Source organism: Meles meles, chromosome 19, assembly GCF_922984935.1.
Source record: "Meles meles chromosome 19, mMelMel3.1 paternal haplotype, whole genome shotgun sequence".
Taxonomy (NCBI): domain Eukaryota; kingdom Metazoa; phylum Chordata; class Mammalia; order Carnivora; family Mustelidae; genus Meles; species Meles meles.
This window is the reverse complement of record NC_060084.1, coordinates 48,238,289-48,262,135: the sequence shown is the minus strand read 5'-3', so window position 1 is coordinate 48,262,135 and position 23,847 is coordinate 48,238,289. Positions and strand designations below refer to the sequence as shown.

The 23,847-nt window shown below is 50.2% G+C and overlaps 1 protein-coding gene across 5 annotated transcripts; it reads left to right on the top strand.

The window, feature by feature from the left end:
* Nucleotides 1–2,088: 2,088 nt before the first annotated feature.
* CEACAM20 (CEA cell adhesion molecule 20) lies at nucleotides 2,089–22,556 on the top strand. 5 transcript variants are annotated; one of them, XM_045989288.1, is made up of 12 exons: nucleotides 2,089–2,264; nucleotides 4,641–4,718; nucleotides 5,596–5,826; nucleotides 6,284–6,565; nucleotides 8,013–8,291; nucleotides 10,865–11,143; nucleotides 13,529–13,643; nucleotides 13,842–13,927; nucleotides 14,630–14,718; nucleotides 15,086–15,121; nucleotides 15,626–15,748; nucleotides 20,362–22,556. In XM_045989288.1, exons 1-12 carry the CDS (start codon nucleotides 2,213–2,215, stop codon nucleotides 20,407–20,409), a joined length of 1,698 nt encoding a protein of 565 aa, XP_045845244.1. In that variant the 5' UTR covers nucleotides 2,089–2,212; the 3' UTR covers nucleotides 20,410–22,556. The 5 variants fall into 5 exon arrangements, 4 of the variants coding, with proteins under 4 accessions (XP_045845244.1, XP_045845243.1, XP_045845242.1 ...); XM_045989287.1 differs by having other exon boundaries at nucleotides 5,548–5,826; nucleotides 8,013–8,264; XM_045989286.1 differs by having other exon boundaries at nucleotides 5,548–5,826; nucleotides 14,630–14,703.
* The last annotated feature ends 1,291 nt before the right edge of the window (nucleotides 22,557–23,847 follow it).

Genomic DNA, 23,847 nt, shown 5'->3' with positions numbered 1-23,847 from the left:
TACGGCCTGATACGCCCTGTGACCGCAGGCAAGTCATCGCCCTTCCCTGAGCTTTGGTGTTCTTAACTACGTGATGGAGTAATGATACCCTCTAACCTACTTGACTTTTCATTTTTCTTTTTTTAAATAAAGATTTTATTTATGAGAAAGAGAGAGCATATGCGGGGAGGCAGGGGCAGAGGCAGAGGGAGAAGCAGGCTCCCGGCTGAGCAGGGAGCCCCACCCAGGGCTGGATCCCTGGACCCTGGGATTGTGACCTGGGCCAAACGAAGGCAGACGTGGAACCGACTGAGTCACCCAGGTGCCTGACTTCATTTTTCCGTCGCCTGTACCACTTCTTGATATTCCACGTAACTTACCTGTTTATCATGCTCATTGTTTATTGTCTCTCTCCACCCTGGAACAGGAGGTGCTCAGGACATGTGTGTTGAGTGACCGAGCGAGCGCACACTTCTCCCCGGAGCGGCTATCACCACAGTCACAGCACCTAGTGGAGAGTTACACGTACTGAATGTTTACTCTGTGCCCAGCACTTTCCCAGCATCACATCAGCTCATTCTCACTGATGTCTTGTTTGTCCCGGTCTGCAGATGGGACCAGGAAGCTCATGGGTGACGTCACTTTCCCCGACTAACCTCAGCTGGGGCGTGAACTCCGCGGCTGCCTCCCCCTCACAGCCACAGACCCTCGGAGCCAAAACCATCCTCACCCCCTGTTAGAGCTAGAGCGGTCACGAGGGGGCCGAGTGACATGCCCAGGGCCACACGGCTGGTGGGTGGAGGGATCGGCTCCAGAGCCAGCTTGCTTGGCCGCATGCGTCCCTGGAACGGACACTTGGTGACTGCCTGTGGCATGAAGGAGACCCAGGCGGGCAGCAAGCTGGGGCAGCCGGGTGACCGAGCTCTCCTCCTCCTGATGCCAAGGAGCCTCTCTTGCCCTCGGTAATCATTTTGGTCTTCTTAGCTTTACCTGGAACCACCCACCTCTCACTTCCTCTATTCTGGCACCTGAACTTCCTTCTGGGCCTCAGATTCTGCAGTCTCCTGCATGCTGCCCCCTCTGCCCACCGGGCTCTCACCTGACCCACTCCTGCATCTTCCAGGTCTCCGGCTTGATGTCCTCTCCTCCAGGAAGTCCTCCCTGACCTCCAGGCTGGGCCAGGCGCCTTCTCTGGGCTCCCCCAGCCCAGCCCTGTGCCTACTGGCTTGGCACTGACTGGGGACAGTTCTTTGAGCTCGTGCTGGCAGGGCTAGGGACGTCTTGGTCACTACTGTGTCCCCAACACTACTCAGCACAGGGATCAGCACAGAAGAGGAGCCCAGGGAATATTTACTAATGAGTGACAGTGAATGGATACATGGGTTGATGGTTGGTAATAGTTGTTCTCTAACCAGTTGATTCCATTTGATCTTCTGGGTCTAGGTGCTCCCAAAGACCCACAGCTTGTCTTGCCCATAAAGAATTTAAGAAAAGAAAAAAAAAAAAAAGCAACTCTCCTACATTGAATCTTTACTGCATCCGCAGATCTCAGCTCAGATGTCTGCTCCTCCAGGAAGCCCTCTGTGCCCCTTCTCCCCAGGTGGGGTCAGGCACCCCCTGGGGTTCTCCCAACCCAACTCGCTCTGTACTTCTTGCTTTTTGTTTATGGCCAGTATCATTTCAGCTCGCTTAATATTTCCAGGCTGCTCATGATGACCTTGGCACCGAGCCTGATTTTATTAAGCTGTCAACAGGAGCCACCATTATTAGTTTGTTATTATTACTATTGACTATCATTATCTCGGTTCCTGGTCTCCTTAACTCTAATGTTCTCCAATTGTCCCTCCCTGGCACCCCTTCTCCCTGGATTGCTCCTGCATCCTGGCAAAGAGATGGGGAGGGGGGCTTACGAGGAGGGTGACATTGTTCTCAAGGGACTCAGAGCCAAAAGTCAGGGATTTCTTTCTCCTTTTCCACCTCGGTGGAAACTCAGGATTCCTGGGGTTCTTGTTCTGTGTGGACAGAGGAGGAAAGAGAGCCCTGGGGTGGAGGGGGGAGGTGGGTCCAAAGTTCCTCCCTGCGGCCACCACCCATGTCTGTCCCGGAGTCACTGTCATCACAGTGAGGTTGCTGCAGGGCAGAGGGGAAGAAGAGGAGGCTGGAGGCGTGCAGGTGGAGTGAAGGCAGCGCCTGCGTGTGTAAGCCAAGGCACACGGGGCAGGTGCCGGGACCCATGGGGCTCGCTGACTTATGGGGCCACCACTGGGTGGGAATCCTGCTTGCAGGTGAGTGCACTGCTCCCTTCGGAGGGGCCTGGGGACGGTGTGTTTGTGTGTGTGTGTGTGTGTGTGTACGCGTGCACGTCCTTGCATGTGCACAAAAGAGACACAGAGAACTAGAAATACACGCATGCACACACACACACACACACACACACACAGAAATATAGATAAATACAAAAGAGATTGGCAAAGGTAGAGAGAGACCAGAGATAATGACATACAGACAGGAAGAGATGGAGTCAGAACCACAGAACCAGAGACCTAGAGAGAACTAGGGGGACAGAGAGGCAGAATGTGAATATGACAGGAGAAACTGTAGCAGAGGGAAGAACAGGGAGGGACATATAGGAGAGAAGGAGACAGAAGACAGACAGAGACAGCAAGACCGGTGTACAAACACACAGAGAAATAGATTCAGGGGAGTTGTGGAGAGAGACAGACCCAGAGAGAGAGGTAGGGAAAGAGCTGGAACATGGCCCTCAGACAGGAGAAGACGGACAGAGGGAGGATGTGCCGGCCCCGAGTGGCCAGGTCACACCTCAGTCAGAACGGGAGTGGATGTGACACTGATGCTTAGACTCTTCGAGGCAGAAGGAAGAAACTAGACTATTTTGATAAGGGATAAGTAAAGCATCTTGGACGCAAAGAAATGATTTTGCAGTGTGTGGTGTGCAAAACTCAGCCCTGCTTTGCTGTGTGGCCCTGAGATGGGCCCTTCCCCCTGGCTGACCTGGTGGGCTGGGGGGACTCCAGAGTCCACCGAAGGGCTGGGAGTTCGGTTCCTCCTGTGCACAGAAGGCAGGACCCTGTGGGGAGAAGGCTGGGGGGAAGGGGTCGGCTGTCTGCAGAGGGAGGTGTGTTTCAGATGGGTGATGAGACCCACTGTTCATGCTTTCACTCATAGTATTTTATCCTTACAATAGTTATACGAAGTGGAAACTATTATTACTCCATTTTACAGATGAGGAAACAGACTCACAGACGGGACATGACTTGCCAAAAAAAAAAAAAAAAAGACAAAGCTGGGATTCACATGCAGGCAGTCAGACTTTGAGCCTGTAGACTTAACTTCTAGCAATATTACGGGCAGAAAATACAAACATGAAAATGATTGTAATAATAGTGACTGAGCACTTACTCTGAACTGTTTCAAGCCCGTGCATCTGATAGCTCATCAGACCTCCCAACAATCGGATGCACTAAGTTCTGTTCTCCCCACTTTGCTGTTGAAGAAACGGGGGCTCACAAAGAGAGAGCCTCTTGCCCATGATCATAGAACCAGTAGTTTTTTCCATATATCCTAAGGGCCCATGCCCTTAACCACTGACTGAGCAGGGAGTGGGGCAGGGCTCGGGCCAGCCTGGGGTCCAGAGAGGGCTGGAGAGAGAAACCTGGCTCCATGAATTGGGCTGAGGGCAGGGGTGGGGGGTGTCAAGGTCAGCTGCACAGGAGCATGGCAGCGGGGAGGGAGTTGTGGGGGGGTCCCCCACTCGGGCCCACAGTCTCTTCAAGCGTGAATGTAGGTTGGCCAACTGGAAAACCAACAACTCTTTTTTTTTTTTCTTAAAGATTTTATTTATTTATTTGACAGAGAGAGAGATCACAAGCAGGCAGAGAGGCAGGCAGAGAGAGAGGAGGAAGCAGGCTCCCCGCTGAGCAGAGAGCCCGATGCGGGGCTTGATCCCAGGACCCTGAGATCATGACCCGAGCAGAAGGCAGAGGCTTTAACTCACTGAGCCACCCAGGCGCCCCAAAACCAACAACTCTTGCTATCTGGTTCCCTTTTCCTCCCAGAGGGAGGGAAATCTCTGCCTGAGGGCAAGTCGGAAGTACAGAAGGTTAATCCCTGCCCCCTCCCCACCTGATAATAGAAGTTCCTGTTTATCCTGGATAAGCTCCGTGCCCATCCCGGGGCTGATGGGAAGAATGATACAGAGGTAGGAACAGCCTTTAGGTGCTGGCAGGCCAGGTTCAAGTTTGCCACTTAACTGTAATGGTCTTGGAAAGTGACTCCACCTCTCTGAGTATCTCTTTCATTCTTGCGGAATGAAGAGACGGATCACGGATCTCCTGCGCAGTGAGCATCATTGGAGAGAGCACAGTGACCCTTGGGGTGGGGGGGGCAGTACAGCGTGCCGGTGTTCATGACCACAACACACAACCCTGAGCTGCAGGTTATGTCCATTCTGCAGCTGGACAAATTGAGACTCAAGAAGATTAAAAACACACCACAAGTCACATGGTCAGTCAGTAGTGGCTAGGAGTCAGGCCTCTAGGGGTGAAGTGCCATGTCCATGACTTGGACCTTTCTCTATGAAGACCATAACTGGACACTCTGAAGACACCTTCTCTGAATGTCTCTTCTCTCTTCCCCACCAGCCTCGCTTTTGACCATGTGGAGTCCGCCAGCTGCGGCCCAGTTCACCACTGATGCCAACCCACTGACCATCACCCAAGGTGAGAAGGACGTTGTTCCATCTATGTCCTGGATGCCCTGGGCACCTCAGACTCAATGGCAGATTCAGAGATGTGGGCAAAGAAAACAAGGCTATCATTCTGATCCCTGTCTTCATACCCAACGCACCCATCAGGATTCTGTGCCCAAAATCCCAACAGGACAAATCTGATTGGCCCAGCCAGGGTCTGACAACAACCCATCAGATCCGTTGTACTGGGGGCAGGGGTAGAGGGGTGGACTGTGCCTGGCATGGTTGTGGGTGGGAAAGGTTGACTAAGAAGTGCGCAGTGGGGGGCGCCTGGGTGGCTCAGTGGGTTAAAGCCTCTGCCTTTCGCTCAGGTCATGATCCCAGGGTCCTGGAATTGAGCCCTGCATCGGGCTCTCTGCTTGGCAGGGAGCCTGCTTCCTCCTCTCTCTCTCTCTGCCTGCCTCTCTCCCTACTTGTGATCTCTATCTGTCAAATAAATAAATAAAAAATCTAAAAAAAAAAAAAAAAAAAAAAGGAAGTGGGCAGTGGTATCTGGCTGGCATCCGAGTTACAAACATGGTTCTCCTTACAGCTGCTATTAATGGACCCATTGTCATATCCCGGATCCTTCTGCTTTATTTGTACAATCCCCTTTAATGAGGCTCAGAGAGGGGAAGTAAGTTGCCCGTGATCACACTTAAAATGAGCAGTAGATCTAGCATCTGAGTCTAGGCCTTGACCTCATTCATCTTTTGGCAGTTCTAGTCCTGTCTCTCTGGGTCCCTCTGCAGCTACGTTTTGTCTAGTCCTCCTCTGTCTGTGTCTCTGCCTCCGCCTCCTCTCTCTTTCTCCCTGTGCAGAACTGCTGTCCAGGCCTACCATTTTGATCAGCCAGGCCGTTGTCATAGAACAGAGAGAACAGGTGACCCTCTACTGCGACACCAAGGACACCAACGTTACCATCCACTGGTTCTCCAACGATCTCCCCGTCGTGTTCCATGAGCGCATGCTGCTGTCCACAGACGGCAAGACCCTCACCATCCTGCCTGTGCGGCGGGAGGACTCCGCACCTTACAGATGCCAAGCTCAGGGTTTCCACCAGGCCCAGAGCAGTGATTCTGTCTTCCTGACTGTGAACTGTGAGTCCCTTTCCATTCTCCTCAGCCCTCACGGACACCCCCTTTCTTAGTGATTTCATTCAGTCTCACAGCTCCAGATACCATCAAATGTGGACTTGTCTACCCTTGAACTCCAGACGTGTAACTAACTGATGTCTCTGCTTGGACTCTACTGGGAATATCCAGGTTAAGATATCTAAAACTAAGTTCCTTACCCTTCAGATGTCTGCTACAAAATCTTGCCTGGGTAGGGGCAAGGAAAGATCATTTGCTGGCATGCTTCAGATGTGTCCTACAATCCCGCTTCACCCAGGGATCAGGCTGACATTTCATTTCCATTAGACTCCGGTACCTCCTTTGTAACTGATCCAGAGCCTGGGTGGAGAGAAGAGAAATAGTAATATTTATTGATTCCTGAGATCTAAGAGAGCCGTTGCTGATGAGATCGCTCCTGCTACGATCATTCTTGTCCTTCCAGATGGTCCTGACCCATTCGAGATCAAGGTGGATTCTGGTGTATCCAGCGGGGGAGTGGTTGAGGTGACAGAGGGCTCCACTGTGACCTTCTCTGTGGAAACACAGTCTCACCCACCTCCTGATTATTCCTGGTTTTTCCACAATAATTCCACCCCATCTTCCACCAAGAGAACGGTCACCATCCAGGCTGTGTCCATGGAACACGAAGGCATGTACAGGTGCCTGGTGTCCAACAGTGCCACCCACCTGCTCCGCCTGGGTGCCCTTCAAGTCCGAGTCCTTGGTGAGTCCCTTTTTCCTGTTCCTCTCCTTTGTTCCTCCGAGAAGCAGAGCTACACCAATATCCCAGAGGTTGGGGAGGACCCAGAAGAGTGGGGATTTCCTGTGTGGCTGGTGGCAGAACAGGGCTCTGACCACGGGGAAGGACCTGGCTCCAGGCTTGGCCCGTCTTCCACAAGACCCTGTTGGCTGGCTGTGTGTTGTGTCCATTCTTCGATTCTCTGAAAGTTGGTGGTTCTCTATACATAACAAACACGCAGTATTCACACAGCACACAAATAATGACCACATGTGTACAGCACGCTCACATACATGCACAACACACACAAGACACACGTAATTCACACACAGTGAGTACACAGAACACTACCAGTATACAACATACAAAGCACACACAACATGCACGCAACTGGGGCGCCTGGGTGGCTCAGTGGGTTAAGCCACTGCCTTCGGCTCAGGTCATGATCCCAGGGTGCTAGGATCAAGCCCCACATTGGGCTCTCTGCTCAGTGGGGAGCCTGCTTCTCCCCGTCCCCCCACCCGCCGCTTCTGCCTACCTCTCTGCCTACTTGTGATCTCTGTCAAATAAATAAATAAAATCTTTTTAAAAACCCCCCAAAACACAAAAAACAACATACACACAACAGATACATATAACACACAGTACATATCACAGCATAGACCTGCATCACACGCTCACAGTGTTCACACCAGCCCCCAACACATACAAGCAGTACACTCGCACATACACAAAACCCATCTGCTATGCACAGGATATACTCACATAAAACACAGATGTCTATACCTCACACAGAACATGTATACAACCAACAATACCGCAAACACACAACACACTCTCATATAAATCATGTATACACACAATATAGAACATAGACACAACACACATTACAGTCACTCAGCGTCTTCCCATACAATGCAGGAAATACACCACATATTGTACATTCAGTGCCCTCAGCACATGTACGCAACTGACACACATTACACACACTCCGTCTATACATACTACACACACAACATAGTCATACACAAAGCATATAGAACACCGTACAGTTCACATGCACTAACACACACAATACCACACACTCCCATGCAGAAAATATATACACACACAACACACTCACAGAGTGAATATGTACACAGTACCTCATAGTCACAAAACATACATACACAACACACACATGCAACAGACACAAACTTACACACACAACATGTCCATATACCACACACCATACCCACAAAACCCATAACATTCTCACATCATTGTCACACAGCACACACTCGTACCTCCTGTATAATGCAGTCATAGGCAAAGAACACACACACACACACACCCCCCACCCACAACACATACACACACATCCCTGGAAAGCCCTATGGCGTGTGCCTGGAAGGGTCCCTGACCCCCACCCTGTGTCTTTCTCTGTTTCCAGAAATGCTGCCCAAGCCTCACATTGTGTCCTCAAGCCTGACTCCCGTGGAAAATGCCAGCTCTGTGACGCTGACCTGCCAGACGTCCCGCAAGGTGACTGCCGTCCTGTGGTTCCTGAGGGGCCAGGCCCTCCTGCCGAGCGAGCACCTGGTGCTGTCAGCCGACAACAGGAGCCTGGTCATCCACGGCCTCCAGCGAGACGACACGGGCCCCTATGAGTGCGAGGTCTGGAGCCGGGGCAGCCAGGCGCGAAGCAAGCCCCTCATGCTCACCATCAGCTGTGAGTCACCCAGGCTGGACCTCGTCCTCCTCGCTCCCTCCCTCCCTCCCTTTCGGTTGTTTCTTCTAGCCATTCCTTCCACAATTATTGAATCCCTGCCCTGTGCCAGCCATGTCTGGGCACAGGCGGGGCACCTGTCCTTGTGGGGCTTACATTCTAGTGGGAAGACACGCCCTGAACAGCTAAGCGAGGGAGAGGCAGGTGAGCAGAACCACGGGGCAGCAAGAGGGCCAGGGGAAGCTGGGAGAGGAGGGTGTTGCAGTCTTAGTCAGGTGGGGCAGTCAGGGGAGGCCTCCCTGAGGAGGTGGCGCTCACGCAGAACCCTGCAGGCAGCTAAGGGAAGACAGCGCCTTGGGGAGGGAGCAGCATGGAGATGGGCAGTGCTCAGTGGGCGCAGGAACCCAAGGAGGCCAAGGCAACCGGACAGGAGAATTAGGGGGAGGACAGAACAGGAGAGGGGTCAGATCATGCGGGGCCCCGTGAGCCATGGCCAGGGCCTGGAAGCAACAAGAGGCTCTGAGAGGAGGGAGGAGAGGTTCAGACTTAGGTTTTCACAGGGTATCCTGGGCCCTTGTCTATGGGGTGGAAGCAGTGGAGAGGGAGAAGGTTGAGAAGGTGTTGTGTTTGTTTGGGTCCTTGGGGAGGCAGACCCCAAGGTTGGATTAAAGGGGTGACCCATGCAAGGAATGCTCCCTGCAGAAACGTAGGGAGGGGGCCTTGTCCCACCCTGAACAAGCGGGGCGGGGGAGGGAGAGAAGGTTGGATGGAAGCGTGGAGACCACCATGCAGTCGAGGAACATCATCAAGGCTGTCTGGGAGCCCCGAATCTCCCAGGAAGGGGCCTGCCTCAGTTTCCCCAGCACGCTCAGGTACAGGTCAGGTGCAGCCTGTGGGAGGGCCAGCAGTGGATTTCAGGGGCTGGACACTTGGTTATTGAAACTCGGGCTGTCAGAAGTCTGCAAGGCGCCTTCTCAGGGTGGCCACAGTCGTCCATCAGGGGAATGAGAAGTGGTCGGACCGTAGGACCATGGATGCATTTTGAATCTAGAACTCGGGATTTGCTGCTGTTGATACAAGTGAAAGGGAAAGGCACTGACTGCAAGGTTTTTGCCTGAGCTACTCAAACAGTGTAGTGGCCACAAGCTGAAGCAGAGAAGAGGCACCTGCAGGGAGAGAAAGGGTCCGCATGTATACGTGTTAGGTCCTGGGGCACGTGGAGGTGGGGCTTACGTACACTGCTGCTCTCTTCTCCGCTTCCCTCTTCGGTCATAAAGTCCAAAACTGCTCTTCTGTTCTCCCTCTCTGCTGAGCAAATGTGGGGTGCTTGCTGAGTAACAGCCGTGACTGTTGGAGTTTCCAGCCTACCTGGGGTGGGGAGGTCGATAATCAGGCCAAGAAAAATAGTGTCAAGAGGACTGCCATGGGACGACAGGATTTGGGGAACCCAAGGAGGCTCCCACCAGTCTGGGGCATGTGGGAAGGCTCATGAGATCCAGAGGACGAATAAGTCGCTACGTGGAGCAGACTCCTGGAGAGCATTCCAGAGAAGGAAGAGAATGCGTGAAGGCTCTGAAGTAAGAGGAAACATGATAAAGATGGAACATCCAAGAAGGATCTTATTTCTGAATTGAGAGGGGAGAGGCGTGGAGAGGGGAGAGGTAGGGCCAGAGGGGTCTGGATTGTGGATGAGCCTGTCAGCCATGGCCTTTGTCCTGAGGGCACTGGGGAGCCATGGAGGGTTCTAAGCAGGGAAGGGGTAGTGTCAAGTTTGTACCTAGGGAGCCCTCTGGCTGCTGTGTGGAGGATTTGTCACCAGGATGGGAAGACCCTGAGGGATCCTGGTGGCCATGGAGTTCGGATGGGGAGAATATCCAAGGATACTAGGAGGAGATGAGGACAGGATTTTCCTCCTTTTCCGGAGTGTCCCAACTAGAAACTCTTCGCATCCTTCTTTCCAGTAGTTCGCGTTAACTTAAGTAAGACAAAGACTCAACTCTTAGTTTGCATGAGAAACTCAACGGCCATTTCATTTGTTTCCTTCACGTGCGTGGGAGGAGAGCCAAGTGCCAATGATCTTCTTCTGGCTTCCAGAAGGAACTCCGCAGGAATCTCTACTTTGGAGAATAGAAGGATGGAAATTTAAATATTGCAACAGGGCCATTTGCTCGTCAGTAAGAAAGTCCACCAGAATGATAAAGTTTTTGCAAGTGTGGGGCTATGCTCACGGGACAGCAACAATCTAGGAAGCCTGGATGCGTTGCAAGGCTCCTTGGTGAGAGCTCGCTTTTGCAAGAGCAGGGGGTTTGTTTTTATTTTGATATTTTGCACTGGGTTTCTTGCTTCCATGTTGTAGACTACAGTCTGCCTGCTTGGCAGCTAAGGAGGAAAAGGGAACATCTTGCTGAGACTCCTTTCAATGGCGGTTAGAAGAGCCTTTGTTCTCCAGGCTACAGCTTAGAATTCTGTTAGAATCGAGAAGTGGAGGCGAGGGGAGGGGTCTAGCTTCCAGCGTGGAAGCAGAGTGGGCAGAACAGGAAAACTCCCCCGCGGGTGATGTTTGGCTTTGCACACAGATGGCCCAGATCGAGTGGACATCACCAGCGGGGCGGCGTCTGGGGCAGTCGGCACTATCCAGGCAGAGCTTAACTCCAGCCTGACCCTGCAGTGCCAGGCAGAGTCCCAGCCGGGTGCTAAGTTTTACTGGACCCTTGAGCACTCCAGCGCTGTTTATGTGGGGGAGCAGTTAATCATCGAGGCCCTGACCTGGGAATACGAGGGCATCTACAACTGCACGGCCTCCAACCCGGTGACCCACCTGGCCCGCTCTGCCTCCGTCCTGGTCAGAGTGGCAGGTGAGTGCGTCCGTGCCCCCCCACCCCCACCGCCATGCCATCTTCTAGTGTAACAACAGGTGTACTGCATGGGCCAGGTTCCCAATCTGGAGCTGCCAAATCCCAGCCTGTAATGCTCAGGAGCCAGAACCTCTCCTTCCCATCTGTGGGCCCTAGAAAACCCTCCAGGCTGCTCTGAGCCTCGGTTTTCTTACCTGGAAATGGGGGTTGTGATGCGTTATCTTCCAGAGTTGTTTAGAAGGACAACGAGTCAGGGAGATACTCAATGAGTGAAGGAGTGAACTGGTAGGAATTACATTAATTATAGGAATTATATATATTTTATTTTTTAAAAAGATTTTATTTATTTGACAGAGATCACAAGTAGGCATAGAGGCAGGCAGAGAGAAAGAAGAAGCAGGCTCCCCACCAAGCAGAGAGCCCAATGTGGGGCTTGATCCCAGGACCTTGAGATCATGACCTGAGCCGAAGGCAGAGGCTCAACCCACTGAGCCACCCAGGCACCCCAAAAATTATACATATTTTAAAGACTCTCTTTGTTGGAGAGAGAGAGAGAATGAGCAAATGGGGTGGGGCAAAGGGAGAGGGAGAACCTGACTTCCTGCTGAGCAGGGAGCCTGGCGTGGGGCTCGATCTCAGCCGAAGGCAGATGCTTAACCAACTGAACCCCCCCCATGCCCCTAATTATAGGAATTGTATTAATAACAGCTGGGTGTAACTAGCAGCGAGTCCCTGTATTTTTATCTTGAGTTCTTGAGAGGGCAACACAGTGTCAGAGTTTTGTATCCCAGCTCTAATGCTTATTGGCTGTGTGACCTTGGGCATGATGCTTAACCTCTCTGAATCTCTGATTCCTTGTGGGTAAAATAAACTTAACAACTGTGCTTATATCAGAGGGTCACTCAAAATCAACCAATATTGGTAAGGTTTTTATGGCAGTGCCTGGCATATTGCGTTTGTTAAACAAAATTATTCTTTATTGAGCCTAAGCTGCATGCCTGAAACAAGCCTCTCCATATACAGTATCAGCAAGCCCTTCGTGGGTGCCCCCTGCTAGCCAGCTCTGAGGTAGGCCTGCTGGCACCTCCATTGTGTAGGAGAGCCTGAGACCCATCCTAGGATATGAAGCCAGGCTGGCCGCCTCAGGAGTCAGGTTCTCAGTTGTCACCAAGAGAAGGACCCTATGCACCTTCCCCATACTACCTTACTGAATCCTCAAAACAACCCTCTGGTCTTGTGAGGACCCTTTGATGAACGGAGAAACTGAAGCTCAGAGGAGGAAGCAGTGAGGATGGTTGATGGTCATGGGGCTGTTGCAGGATTTGAACGAGGTCACGTAGGAAGGGCTCTTGGAGCCTAGAGCCTGGTGGATGACAGCGTCTCTCACCATCGTCAGATCATGTCACAGCCTTTTACCGAGTACTGACTCTGTGTCAGGCGGGGCGCTCTTATTTCCACATGGGAGCTCCCTTAATCCCCTCGAAGCCTAGAGGGTTATGAATGGCTATGCTTGTTTGACACAGAAAGAAAGGCTCAGAGAGTGAAACTAAGAACCCCCGATACCCCCTGGAGGCCCCCTCCTGCCCCAACAAAGTGGAGAGCCCCTTCCTTTTCCCCGATCCTCACGGCTGCCTTCCTAATCCCTGTGGCTGGACTTCACCCCTTGGGGAAGGCTTCTGGGCAGAGGCTGGATGGGCAAACACAGGCCCACATTAATGATTACAGCTGCCATTTATTAATCAATCACCTGTGGTGTGTCCAGCATCCACAGCCACGACCTCATTTCATCTTCGCATCATTACTGTGCCTCATGACTTTGCAGATGAGGAAATGGGACTCGGAAGGGGATGTCACTTGTCTGTGGTCCTAGGGCCCTCAGAGAGTCAAAGGTGACTCAGGTATGAAAAAGGAAGGGGGAAAAGGGGGGAAAGCCAGCTTTCTGGTTTTCAAAGCCCTTTCCTCTGAAAGCCATATTTGACCCATTATCCCAAGCAGTATTGTCATCCCACCAACATCTACTTACACTTTTCATGGGTCTAAATATTGTCCTATCTGGGGCATGTTGAACATTCCATATTTTGAACATGAATACTCTTCTGTTGAGTCTTTTTACCAAACACTGACACTATCATCCTTGTTCTGCAGAGGAGACAGTTGAAGCACAGAGAAGTTAAGTAGCATGGTCAAGGTCACACAGCTGAGACGTGAATAGGCCATTTGACTCCAGAAATGATGCTATTAATACCACAAAATGCTGCCTCCCAGTGACTGGAAAACACCTGTTTATCAAGTGACAATCGAGACAAAGCCACAGCTTGGGAATGAGGACGAGGGCAGGCAAGAGGGTGTGTCAGACCAGGGTCCTGATTCTTTCTCCTTGCCCAGGTCCCAGGTCTTCCCTGTCTGCACGAGTCATTGCTGGCATTGCCCTCGGGATCCTGACTCTCGTTACCCTATCCACAGGGCTGGGCTATTTCCTCTGCAACAGAAATGCCAGACGGTAATGCTGGGAATGAATGGGTTAGGGAACTCGGCCTGTTGGCCAAAGTGTTGCTGACCATGGTGCTGAGCTGTGTCTGTAGCAACTGGGGAACTCAGGGGGGTTGGGACATTGCCCAAGGACGGATGTGGGATATGGGTAGGGCCTGTGAAGATGGCAAGGACTGGAGGCAAAAGAATGAGGGATTTGGGGTTTCAGGTTCTCAAGCAAAAAAGTGGAGGACCCCATCCAGGAGGGAGCAACGCCCACCTCTGCAGAGGGGCCCCGTGCAGTGTCCTGTTCTAGTAAGTGACTTCACTGTTGATGCCCAGGGCAGCAGCACGGTCTGGGGAAGGGGCTGGTACCAGGCGCCTGGGCCTCTGCTCCCAGCTTTGCCACTAGTGATCATGGATGAGATTGGAGCTGAGAACTCTGAGGAGTTCTCCCTGTTCCAACAGCCACAGCAAAAAATAGGACATTGGTTGCCCTTCTCTCCTTCCTCACTTTCAGAAAACTTTCCCAGTTGATTGCTGTAGGCAGAGAGAATCAGTCACAACATTCATCCCTGCCAAACCCAGAGTCAGCCTTATAACCCACCTCAGCACGGTGCTTCCCACACCCTCTGCTGATGCATGGGAGCTGACTAAAGGCAAAATGAAATATCTTTGACATCTCTGGGCTGGGATTCTGGAAGGATGCCCTCCCCCCTGAAATGGAAGAGACTGTCCAATCCAGCTCAGTTTCACAGAGAGGAGATCCACGCCCAGGAAAGAGAAAGGATAAACCCATGCTCCAGAGGCCCATTAGGCTAGGTCTTAGATTTCTGTCCTCAGCCACCTCATCAAAGAGCCTTATCTAACCCAGAATTAGATTTCCCAGTCAAGTTCACTGGAGCTGCACTGGGGAGTCCTGGGAAGGATGGAAGAAACGTTTATGCCACTACCTTTCTGGGGATAGGAGTGACCTGGAGAAACAGCCCCTTCCCTCACATCTCTTCGTACCACCAGCCCCAGGCTGGCATTCCCTTTCTCTAGACTGGCCGAGGCCCATGTATGCCAATTTACCTGAACCCGAAGGACAGGTTGGTGTCAAGAAGGTGAGCAGTGCTCCAGAGGGACCCTCCCTGCCCCCCTGACCATCTGGTCCTTCCCCAGACCACCAAGTCTCTTCCAGTCCCATGTCTTGGGTTGGGGAGTGAGGCATGTTCTCCTGAGGATACCCGGGGCTGGCTTAAGTCTTTCTGCATCTCCTCCCCTGCCTTCTCTGGGGATCCCAAGATCTTCCCTGGCTTCCCATCTCTTCTCCTTGTCTTCTTGCCCTTCACTATGACAATGCCTAGCCTGAGCTCCTCTGAGAATCAGGAGGGATGTACCTGTCTCTGAGGCCAAAGCTGTTTCTGAGAATTTCTGGGACTGGTGGCCATCCCAAGCCCTTGACCTCTTCACTACTTTCTTTTCCCCCAGGTACTACCCCCAGGACCTCCAGAGCAGTTTTATGAGGTAATGTGGGCTCTGCTGAGTTTGATCTTAAAAAGCTGCTGCGGAAATACGATCTGAGAATGTTGTGTTTGACAAGTCTGAGAAACCACCCTGTAGAATCTTCATTGTGCATCGCAAGGCCAGGAATGGAGAGAAGGTGGCCCGAGGCCTCAGACGCAGCTGGGCCAGATTCTAGGTCTCTGGCTCCTACTGGGTTCCTTTTCCCTCCAGGGCTCTGAATTGGATTGCAGACAAGGTGGCACTAGCTAGCAGGCGCTAGAGTGCGGAGCAGTTTGGGAGTAGAGGTTGCAAAGGGAGCCAGGTGAGAAGACAGAGTTCATGATCTAGATCAGGGGCAGGCCCTGGGTCCTAAACTTACATCAACTTCTGATTCTTTGTAAGGACTTGGTGAAAACTGTTCCTCTCTGGGGTCGCTGAAGAATGCAGGCTGGCACTTTCTAGCCACTGTGATTTTAAGGCAGTCTGTGCCCGTGGTCCCTAACTGATCTCTCTATTGCCCTGCAGAAGGATCTACCATCAGCACCCCCCAGGAACTATTCTCACAGTCCCAGAAAACCACTGCCCAAAGTTGCTGTGGATCCATCCGTCCCCACTCTACCAAAAGGAAACATGGAGTCAAACTATGAGGTAATTTTATGCCACCCTGAATCTTCGGACAGGTGGGCAGCGGTCACCATCCTGCCTCTTCCTCCTTGCTGAAAGTCTGTAGGATAAACTCTCAAGAAAAATTTCCCTTCATTATTTTTCTGTTCCATCCCATTCATTCTATCCTACCACGTTCTGCTTCACTTCATTCAGTTCCTTTCCAGTCCACTTGATTTTACTCCGTTCCGTGTTTCTACCACATTTATTTCCACCCCACCTGTTAGAAGGTGGAGGAGGGGCAGGAGCGTACCCCAAATTGAGAAGGCACTCTGAGACCGGAAGGCAAAGCAGCTGCCTCCCTACTGTTTACGTGGAGTTTCCTTCAGAGTAACTTCCTGACGGGATCAGAGGGACAGTCAGGCAGCAGAGCACTAATTCTCCACCGAGTCCTGATCTTCGTCCGCAGATTTCATAGAATGAAGTCACAGGGTCTAACGCCTAACAGACCTCCTGCCGCCACCTGTGCGCCAGCAGGGGTGCGGGTGGGGAAGAAACTGGGCCATTTCTACCAGTTATCCAAACAGCTTTGGGGAAGACCAGAACACACCCTCCCATATTCGGTGGGGGCGTGCCCTAACCGGGAGGCGGCACATCACCCCAAGCAAGGTCATCTCACAGATGTCAACAAGATGGGGTCAGTACTGTGGGCACTCCTACACCACCCATTTCCTTTCTATCCATTTTACTTTTACTCCATTTTGGGGGCTTGTTTGTTTTTTTGGGAGAGATCGTGGGAGAGTGCAAGGAGGGGGGGGAGATGCTGGGGGGGGAGACTCTCCAACAGACACCCCTGCCCCGCCCCCCTCAACTGCCTAGCACAGGGTATGATGGGGGCTCCATCTCACAACCCTGAGATCATGAGCCGAAACCAAGAGTTGGGTGCTCAACTGACTGAGGCACTCAGGCGGCCATTTCCTTCCCCCATTATTCCAACCATTTCCTTGTCATGCTCTTTACGTCGGTTCCCCTCCATCCCTCTGCACTCTATTTCTTTTGTTCCTTTCCACAAAATTCCTTCTTTCCCTCTTATGTCATCCCATTCCATTCCTTTCCATCTCTTCCTTATGTCCCTTCTATTCTTTCCCACGGATTTCTGTTGCATTTTCTTCATTTTTATTTTTTCCCTCAAACTCCACTTGGTTCATCCCTTCCAACGTCCATGACCTTCTCTCCCATTCCTGTCTACTCTGCTTCCATCGCAGCCCTCTGTCTTGTGTCTGCTCTTTCCCTTCTCCCCCCTGTTCTTCCCCACTCATATATTTAGTCCGTCCTATGCATTCTGGCTCCCACCATCCTACCCCTTTCTGCTCAGTGTCCCCACATAGCTGGCTTTCATTTCATTCCCGATCGTTCCCTTTCTTCTCCCACCACACAGTACCTTCCCACTCACCTCCTTTCCCTTCCACTTCTTTCCTTCTTCTCCCTCCATGTCCTTTCCCCTGGGCCTCCGTCTTCTGCTCGTCCTATTCACTGTTTCTCATTCCCATCCACTCTTTCCTCTTCCGTCCCTTCTCCGCTCCCGTCCATTGGCTGTCAGTCCACGCTCCCGTCCTTCTGTCCCATCCCACTCCCTTCCAGCAGCCCATGCTACTTTCCGTCCCCTTTAGCTTCCTGTTTTCAGGCGGTCTCCTTCCCTTCCACCCCCTTGCAGGAGCTGCATTCAGCTCCGTCTCCTCACTCCAGACCCCGCAGCACTCCAGCTCCGTTCCTGTACGGCCATTCTGAACTCCCAGTTGCCCTTTCTCGTATTACTTCTTTGTCACTTGCCTTTCCACTCTTTCCTCAGACGCCTTCTCTTGCTACTCTTGTCCATTCGGTTCTAATCTTATGTTCCAGGTCATTCCTCTCCTTTCACACCTGCTTATTTTACTCTATTCTTTTCCTTTTCGTTCCTTTCCACTATGATTTTTCCATTTATTCTTTTTAAAGATTTTATTTATGTATTTGAGAGAGAGAGAAAAAAGAGGGGGAGCATCAGGCAGAGGGAGAGGGAGAAGCAGATTCCTCGCTGAGCAGGGAGCCTGACATGGGACTTGATCCCAGGACCCCGGGATCATGACCTGAGCCGAAGGCAGACACTTCATTGACTGAGCCACCCAGGAGCCCCTGATTTTTCTATTTATTCCATTTCCTTCATTTACATTTTTGGACCCCATGCTATTTATTCCATTCCACTCCCTGACTTGTTTCCATCCATTTCATTTCTCTCCATTCCCATCCCTTTCAGTGCCTTGACAACCATCTATCCCTTTCGATTTATTTCCTTTTATAATGTTTTATTTTTTTCATATTTATGTCCCTACATTTCTCGCGTGGGGGATTTGAGGCAATTCACAGCAAGCTTCTACACCACACTACATAATGGTGCTAAATTACAAATAGGAACCATAATCAGGAAAATATTTTTAATAATAGCAGGAAGTCAAGGCATGGATAAGAAAATAAATATGCTGGACCTACATAGGCTCTGTCCCTATATTTCTCATTTGTCTTTGACTTTCTTGGTAGACAAATTAAAAAAAAAAAGCATCATCAGCTTTATCACCCAAAAGGAAGAAAGATATTTGCTCATTCAGGCAAATGGGAAGAAGAGCTTCCCCCTGGAAGCTGCCATAACTCAGGAGATGGCTTCCTGGCTCTCAGGATTAGTGGTTATTTCAGAGGGACTCAAGTGAAACATCCTTGTGCAGGACTAGCCAGATTACTCCACGTCCAGGGATGGGCTTTAGACAGTATCCTCTGAAGGAGTCAGTGACCTGTCAGACTTCTAGGAGGCAAAAGAGGGAGGTGAGGACAGATTTGGAAAAGGGAAACTTTAGGGACACAGAACTCCAATAATTTAGTGCCTGAAGTCCTGCCTTGCAGTAGAGTGACTAATGTGTTCCCTCTCCTTCCAGAGGGCAGACCAGTTACTGTGGAGGGTATACTGGAGGGGGCCTGGCCTTTAGTCTAACTGACAGATGAAACATCCTCAAAAGATGTGAATGTCTTATAGTCAGGGGGGTTAAACATTCTTTTCTTTCTTTCTTTCTTTTTAAGTAAGCTCCACACCCAGTGTGAGGCTTGAACTCAACCCCAAGATCCAGACTTGCATGCTTTACCAGCTAAGCCTGCCAGGCGTTCCCATAGTTAGGGACGTTAGTAAAAAAAAAACAAAACACACAAAAAAAAACAAAAAGCCCTCTGAAAGTAATTGAGAGAACATTGGGGAATCTCAGATAACTCAGTATCAGAAGTTACGTGTGGGCGTCCAAGGACAGGAACATTATCCGGAAGCTTTGCTTTCGTACGTGGTTGCTATTTGCTGAGCAATGAATTTGCTCGGTGGTTCTCAGTCCCGAGTGAATTCCTATGCATGCTTCCTGGTCACTTCGATTATATAAGAACATCCTCTATTACTATTTAAAATTCCCAGGTTCTCCAGAGGAGACTCAGACTGGCTCAGGCCACTGTCAGGATCGTGTTTAGGCTTGTCAACTCCTCAGCCCGCTAGGAACTGGTACCATTAGCCTTTTAGGTCCCTCTCTTCGTCGGGGCCTGGGGAGGAGAGCTACATTTGTTCCCTTTCCTCAGTGAAGCCAAAGCTCTTCCTAGAAGTCTCACTCAGGGAAATTCCTCTTCTGTCTCCTTGACCAGAATTCTGTCACACGGTATTCCTTGTGGTGAAGAAGGCAGAGAGAGTGAGGCATTAGGCTTCCTAGTCTTGTCAATAGGAGTAGACAAGGGATAAGATACAGGGAGGAGTGCTGGGTCAGCAAACTCGATGTCCACAACATTCTGTGGGGACAAGAGGGAGCAAACCACGCAAAGGGTCTGGAGTGGAATATGCCAAGTCAGGGGGCATTAAGCAAAAAGGCTCTGAGGTGGGTCTATAACAATCCGTGGCTGCAAAACAAATGATCACAAATGGAGCGGCTAACACTGCGTATGTTATTGTCTCAGAGTTTCCATCCGGAGTTCAAGCACTGCTTAGATGAGTCTTCTGCAAGGCTGTAATCGAGATGCTGGCCCAGGCTCCGGTCTCATCTGAGGCTTGACTGGGGAAGCATCCACTTCCAAGTTCACATGGTTCTCGGCAGCCTTCAGTTCCTTGCAGGCTCCGTAACAAGGGCCTCAGTTTCTTGCCGGCTGTCAGCTGGAGGCTGCCCTCAGTCTTTTGCCATGCGGCCCTCTCCATAGGCAGCTTACACCATCGCATCTTGCTTTTTCAAAGCCAAGACAGAAGCTGCAATCTTACGTAACAGAATCAGTACCTGCCATCAGGCACGTCTGCCATCTTGCCATATTCTACTGGTTAGGTGCGAGTCACCGGTCTTGCCCTCAAGGGACGGGGATGACCTTAGGGCATGAATACCAGGAGGTGAGGATTATAGGGGACACTTAAGAGTCTGTCCTCAGTGGTAAGGATGCATGAGGGCCATTGTAGGAACAGAGAGGTGCACGCATGACTGAAGTGCAGTGAGACGGGGACGACCTTCAGAATGTCCAAGGATGGAGGATGGTGTCAGACCACCTGGGCCTTGGACTAAATAGAGCAAGGAGACCAGGAAGGCCTACCCAGAAAATGGAACTCATCTTTTCTCTTTGTGTAACAGGTGCTTGTGAGTCCAGAATACAGCATTTACTGCCAGATCATCCCCTGAGTCTCATGGAAGCAGATATCCTTTCTCCAGAAATCCTCGAGAAATCACGCTCAATCACGTGTTCAATGAAATTTACCGGGTGTCTCTTATATCCCAGCCATTCTCTTTGTAGACCTTGTGCCATTCTGTTTTAGTGTGTTTTTCAAGCTCTGGACCCAGCTCCCACCCAATCTTGGGCTTTTGGTTTGTGTTTCTTTAAAACAGAGAGAAAGTGATCCAGAATTAGCAGGCCAAGGTTCGAGACCCAGCAGCTGGGAAGCCACAAGGATGGGCAAACACTGGTGGTGGACACAGCAGCCAGGCGTGGGGGGTGTGAGCCGGCCAGAGAAGAGCAGGGGATGTACACAGGGAGCAGCCTTTTCAAATCATGGCAGCAGATGAGAAACAAGGAGAGACTAAGAGATGATGACAGGAAAAAACCAGAATGACACGAGACTGAGGCACCCAAAGGAGGAGCAGATGGGAGATGCTTAGAATCCCAAGGGATCTGGGGGCGGAGGTGGTGAGAGTCCGATTTGGTGAAAACAGGGTGAGGAGTCAAGGAGGACTCCCCAGGAGCACTTGGATGGCTGGCAGGCCACTTTGTGAGGCAACGATGAGGGAGGGGCACATTTGGGATAGACAAGGAAAGTCAAGAGTTTGCTTTAGGCATGTCAAAAATAGATTAGCTGGAGAATAAAACAGGCAGTTTTTCCTAAGAAGTCTAGAGAGTGCATGGTGGGAGAGATACACATCTGGGACTTGTCAGTGGGGTGTAAAGTGATGGAGCTGTAGGAGACCTTGTGTCAGGGCTCTCCAAGACCAGCATCAGGCTCGAGGATTTGCTAGAAGGATTCACAGCACCCAGAAGTTGTTATACTCATGGTTATGGTTTATTATAGCAAAAAGAGAGAGAGTAGAATCAGCAAAGGGAAAGGTGCATGGGGTAGAGTCTGGATGACACCACACCCAAGCTTCCTTTCTCAGTGGAGTCCCCAGGGAAGGCCCCCAGCAATGATGTGTGACAACATTTGGGATGGGTTGCCAACCTGGGCAGCTCACGCTGAACCTGAGTGTCCGGGGTTTTTATAGGAGGTCAGTCACATGGGCATGTGCCATAGGACTGACCTGTCACTGAAACTCTAGGCCCTACAGAAGGAACGTTGGTGTTCACCATAGATGACGTTGTTTGTATAAACTATGGACAAGCTGGTACAGTGTGGCTCAAGGCCGCAGGCCTGCAAAAACCCTTTATCAGACAGAACATTGTAAGGGTTCAGTTCCTAGAAGCTAGCCAAGAGCTAGTCATGGAAATAGGCCCTTCTTGGGTTTGACACCCCAGGCCTGTTGAGTTAACCCTTTCCCCTACATATTGCAAAAAAAGTGGATAAAGACAGAGAACAGTAGGGGGCAGGTAACTAAGCCCTGGGTCCCTCCAATGTTTATAGTTTGAGAAGAGGATTGAGAAAGGAAAAGGATTGTCTTTTTTTCCCTCCTACTGCCAAGAACCTGCCACCCCCTGTATTCCAGGGACAGGTTATACTCTCCCTCTAGTGACTCTTGCTTTTATCTTCCAGCATTTAGAGCAAATGGATTCATGATCTCCTTGTTTCTCAAGAGGTGTTGAGCTCTCACCCAAATCCTGGCCAACAGAACCTCAATATGAAACTCGGGTCTTACCCAATCCCCAAACAGCTGATAGACGTCTGGGTTCGATGAGCATCTCCCTAGAATGAGTTCCTGTTCCTCAGAAGGAGCTGTTCTGAAGTCCCCATAATATTCAGGTTAGGTCAGGATTCGAGTTCTCCTGGAAGTAAAACTTAAACCATCTTGTTCATTTTGAAACAAGAAGAAAAAAAGAGCAAACAAAAGACAAAGTTAGTTTTAAATTATACATTACTAATGCCTTAATGTCTGAAGATCTTAAATTTTAAAAAGTGGGGAAAAATACAGAGAAAAAAGAAGATGAGTTCATGGTCAAAGCATCCCATCATGATTTTGTCGTATTTACATACTGAATGTGTAGATCATTCTGCAAGATTTGACATCTTTACAACACAGCTTATCATATGGTGATTCTGTCTTTTACATCTGTCATTGGAGTTTTGAAGGTTTCTTATGTTTCCTTTTTTTTTGATTCTATTATAAATAAATATAAATTTTCCTGTCTTGTTTGCAAACTTAGTATTGCTTATGTAGAAGAAGGATATTGACAGGTGGTTAAGAGGCAATATAATGTAAGAATTGAGAGCTGAACTCTAGGGTCAGACTTCTCGGACTCAGTCCCCGCTCTGCCCTCACAATACAATCCCAGCTAAGTTAACTTAACACTTCTGGGCCTCAGTGTCATCTCTTGTAAAATGGAAGCAACAGTCCAACCTTGTATGAATTGCTAGGAGGACTAAGTGAGAAATATTTAGAAGGACCTTACAGCGGTACCTGGCCCAGAGTGGTACATAAATGTTTGCCATTATCTGTTTCATATTCGATGCCTTTCTAGCCTCTCCTTGATGTTCATTTCTTTTAGTTCATTCTCTTGGGTCTTGTGGTTTGTAATCATATCTGCCAATCACAGTAATTTTGCATTCTCTGTGCCCAATGGTTATGACACCTTTTTTTGTTTGTTTGTTTGTTTTGAGAGCGAGCATGCTAGTGGGCAGGGAGGGGCAGAGGGAGAGGGAGAATCTCCACTCGGCATGGAGCCTGATGTCAGGCTGGATCCCATGACCCTGAGATCAAGACCTGAGCGGAAATCAAGAGTCATATGCTCAACTGAATGAGCCACCTGGGTGCCCCATGACGGATATCTATTTTGTACTGAAGTTTTATTTCCAAACCAATCCCTTTCTTTCAAACATATACTGAAACCCTTACAGATGAAATGAAACAAGGTGTAGGATTTGCTTCAAAATCACTGGGGGAGGAGGACAGTGGAAAGCACAGGTGGGGCTAGAGATGAGAAAAGATCCAGTGGAAAATTAATTTGCAGGACAGGCCAAAGGGGGTGGCTTTTAACTAGTCTCTCTACTTTTGTGCTGGAAATTTATGTAACAAAAAGTTTAAAAAAAACAATAAGTTACCTACTTCCATTTTAAAAACAACCGATTTAACCTTCAAACGTTAGAGGTATGCCCGTTAAAAAGAGAACACAATCAAGAACGTCACTTGTATTGATGTTGTGAAAATGATAACCAACATAATCCAAATGCAGAGAAGTATCTGGTTAAAAATACTGGCAAGGAAGAGATCAAATAATTATCTGTAGATGATGTCTCACTAGAAAAGTCAAGAGTATCAAAGGAAATACTATAAGAATTCCTAACATTTCAGGGATGCCTGGGTGGCTCAGTCGGTTAAGCATCTGCCTTCAGCTCAGGTCATGATCTTGGGGTCGAACCATAAACCTGAGATCAAGAGTTGCATGCTGTACCAGCTGAGCCAGCGAGGCACCCCCCAAGT

Excerpts from the sequence above, each read along its gene's own strand:
- CEACAM20 (XM_045989285.1), top strand. The coding sequence starts at position 2,213 with ATGGGGCTCGCTGACTTATGGGGCCACCACTGGGTGGGAATCCTGCTT. Across the intron at positions 4,719-5,547 it reads CCCACTGACCATCACCCAAG|AACTGCTGTCCAGGCCTACC; the intron begins GTGAGAAGGACG and ends CTCCCTGTGCAG. Across the intron at positions 14,719-15,085 it reads GACAGGTTGGTGTCAAGAAG|GTACTACCCCCAGGACCTCC; the intron begins GTGAGCAGTGCT and ends CTTTTCCCCCAG.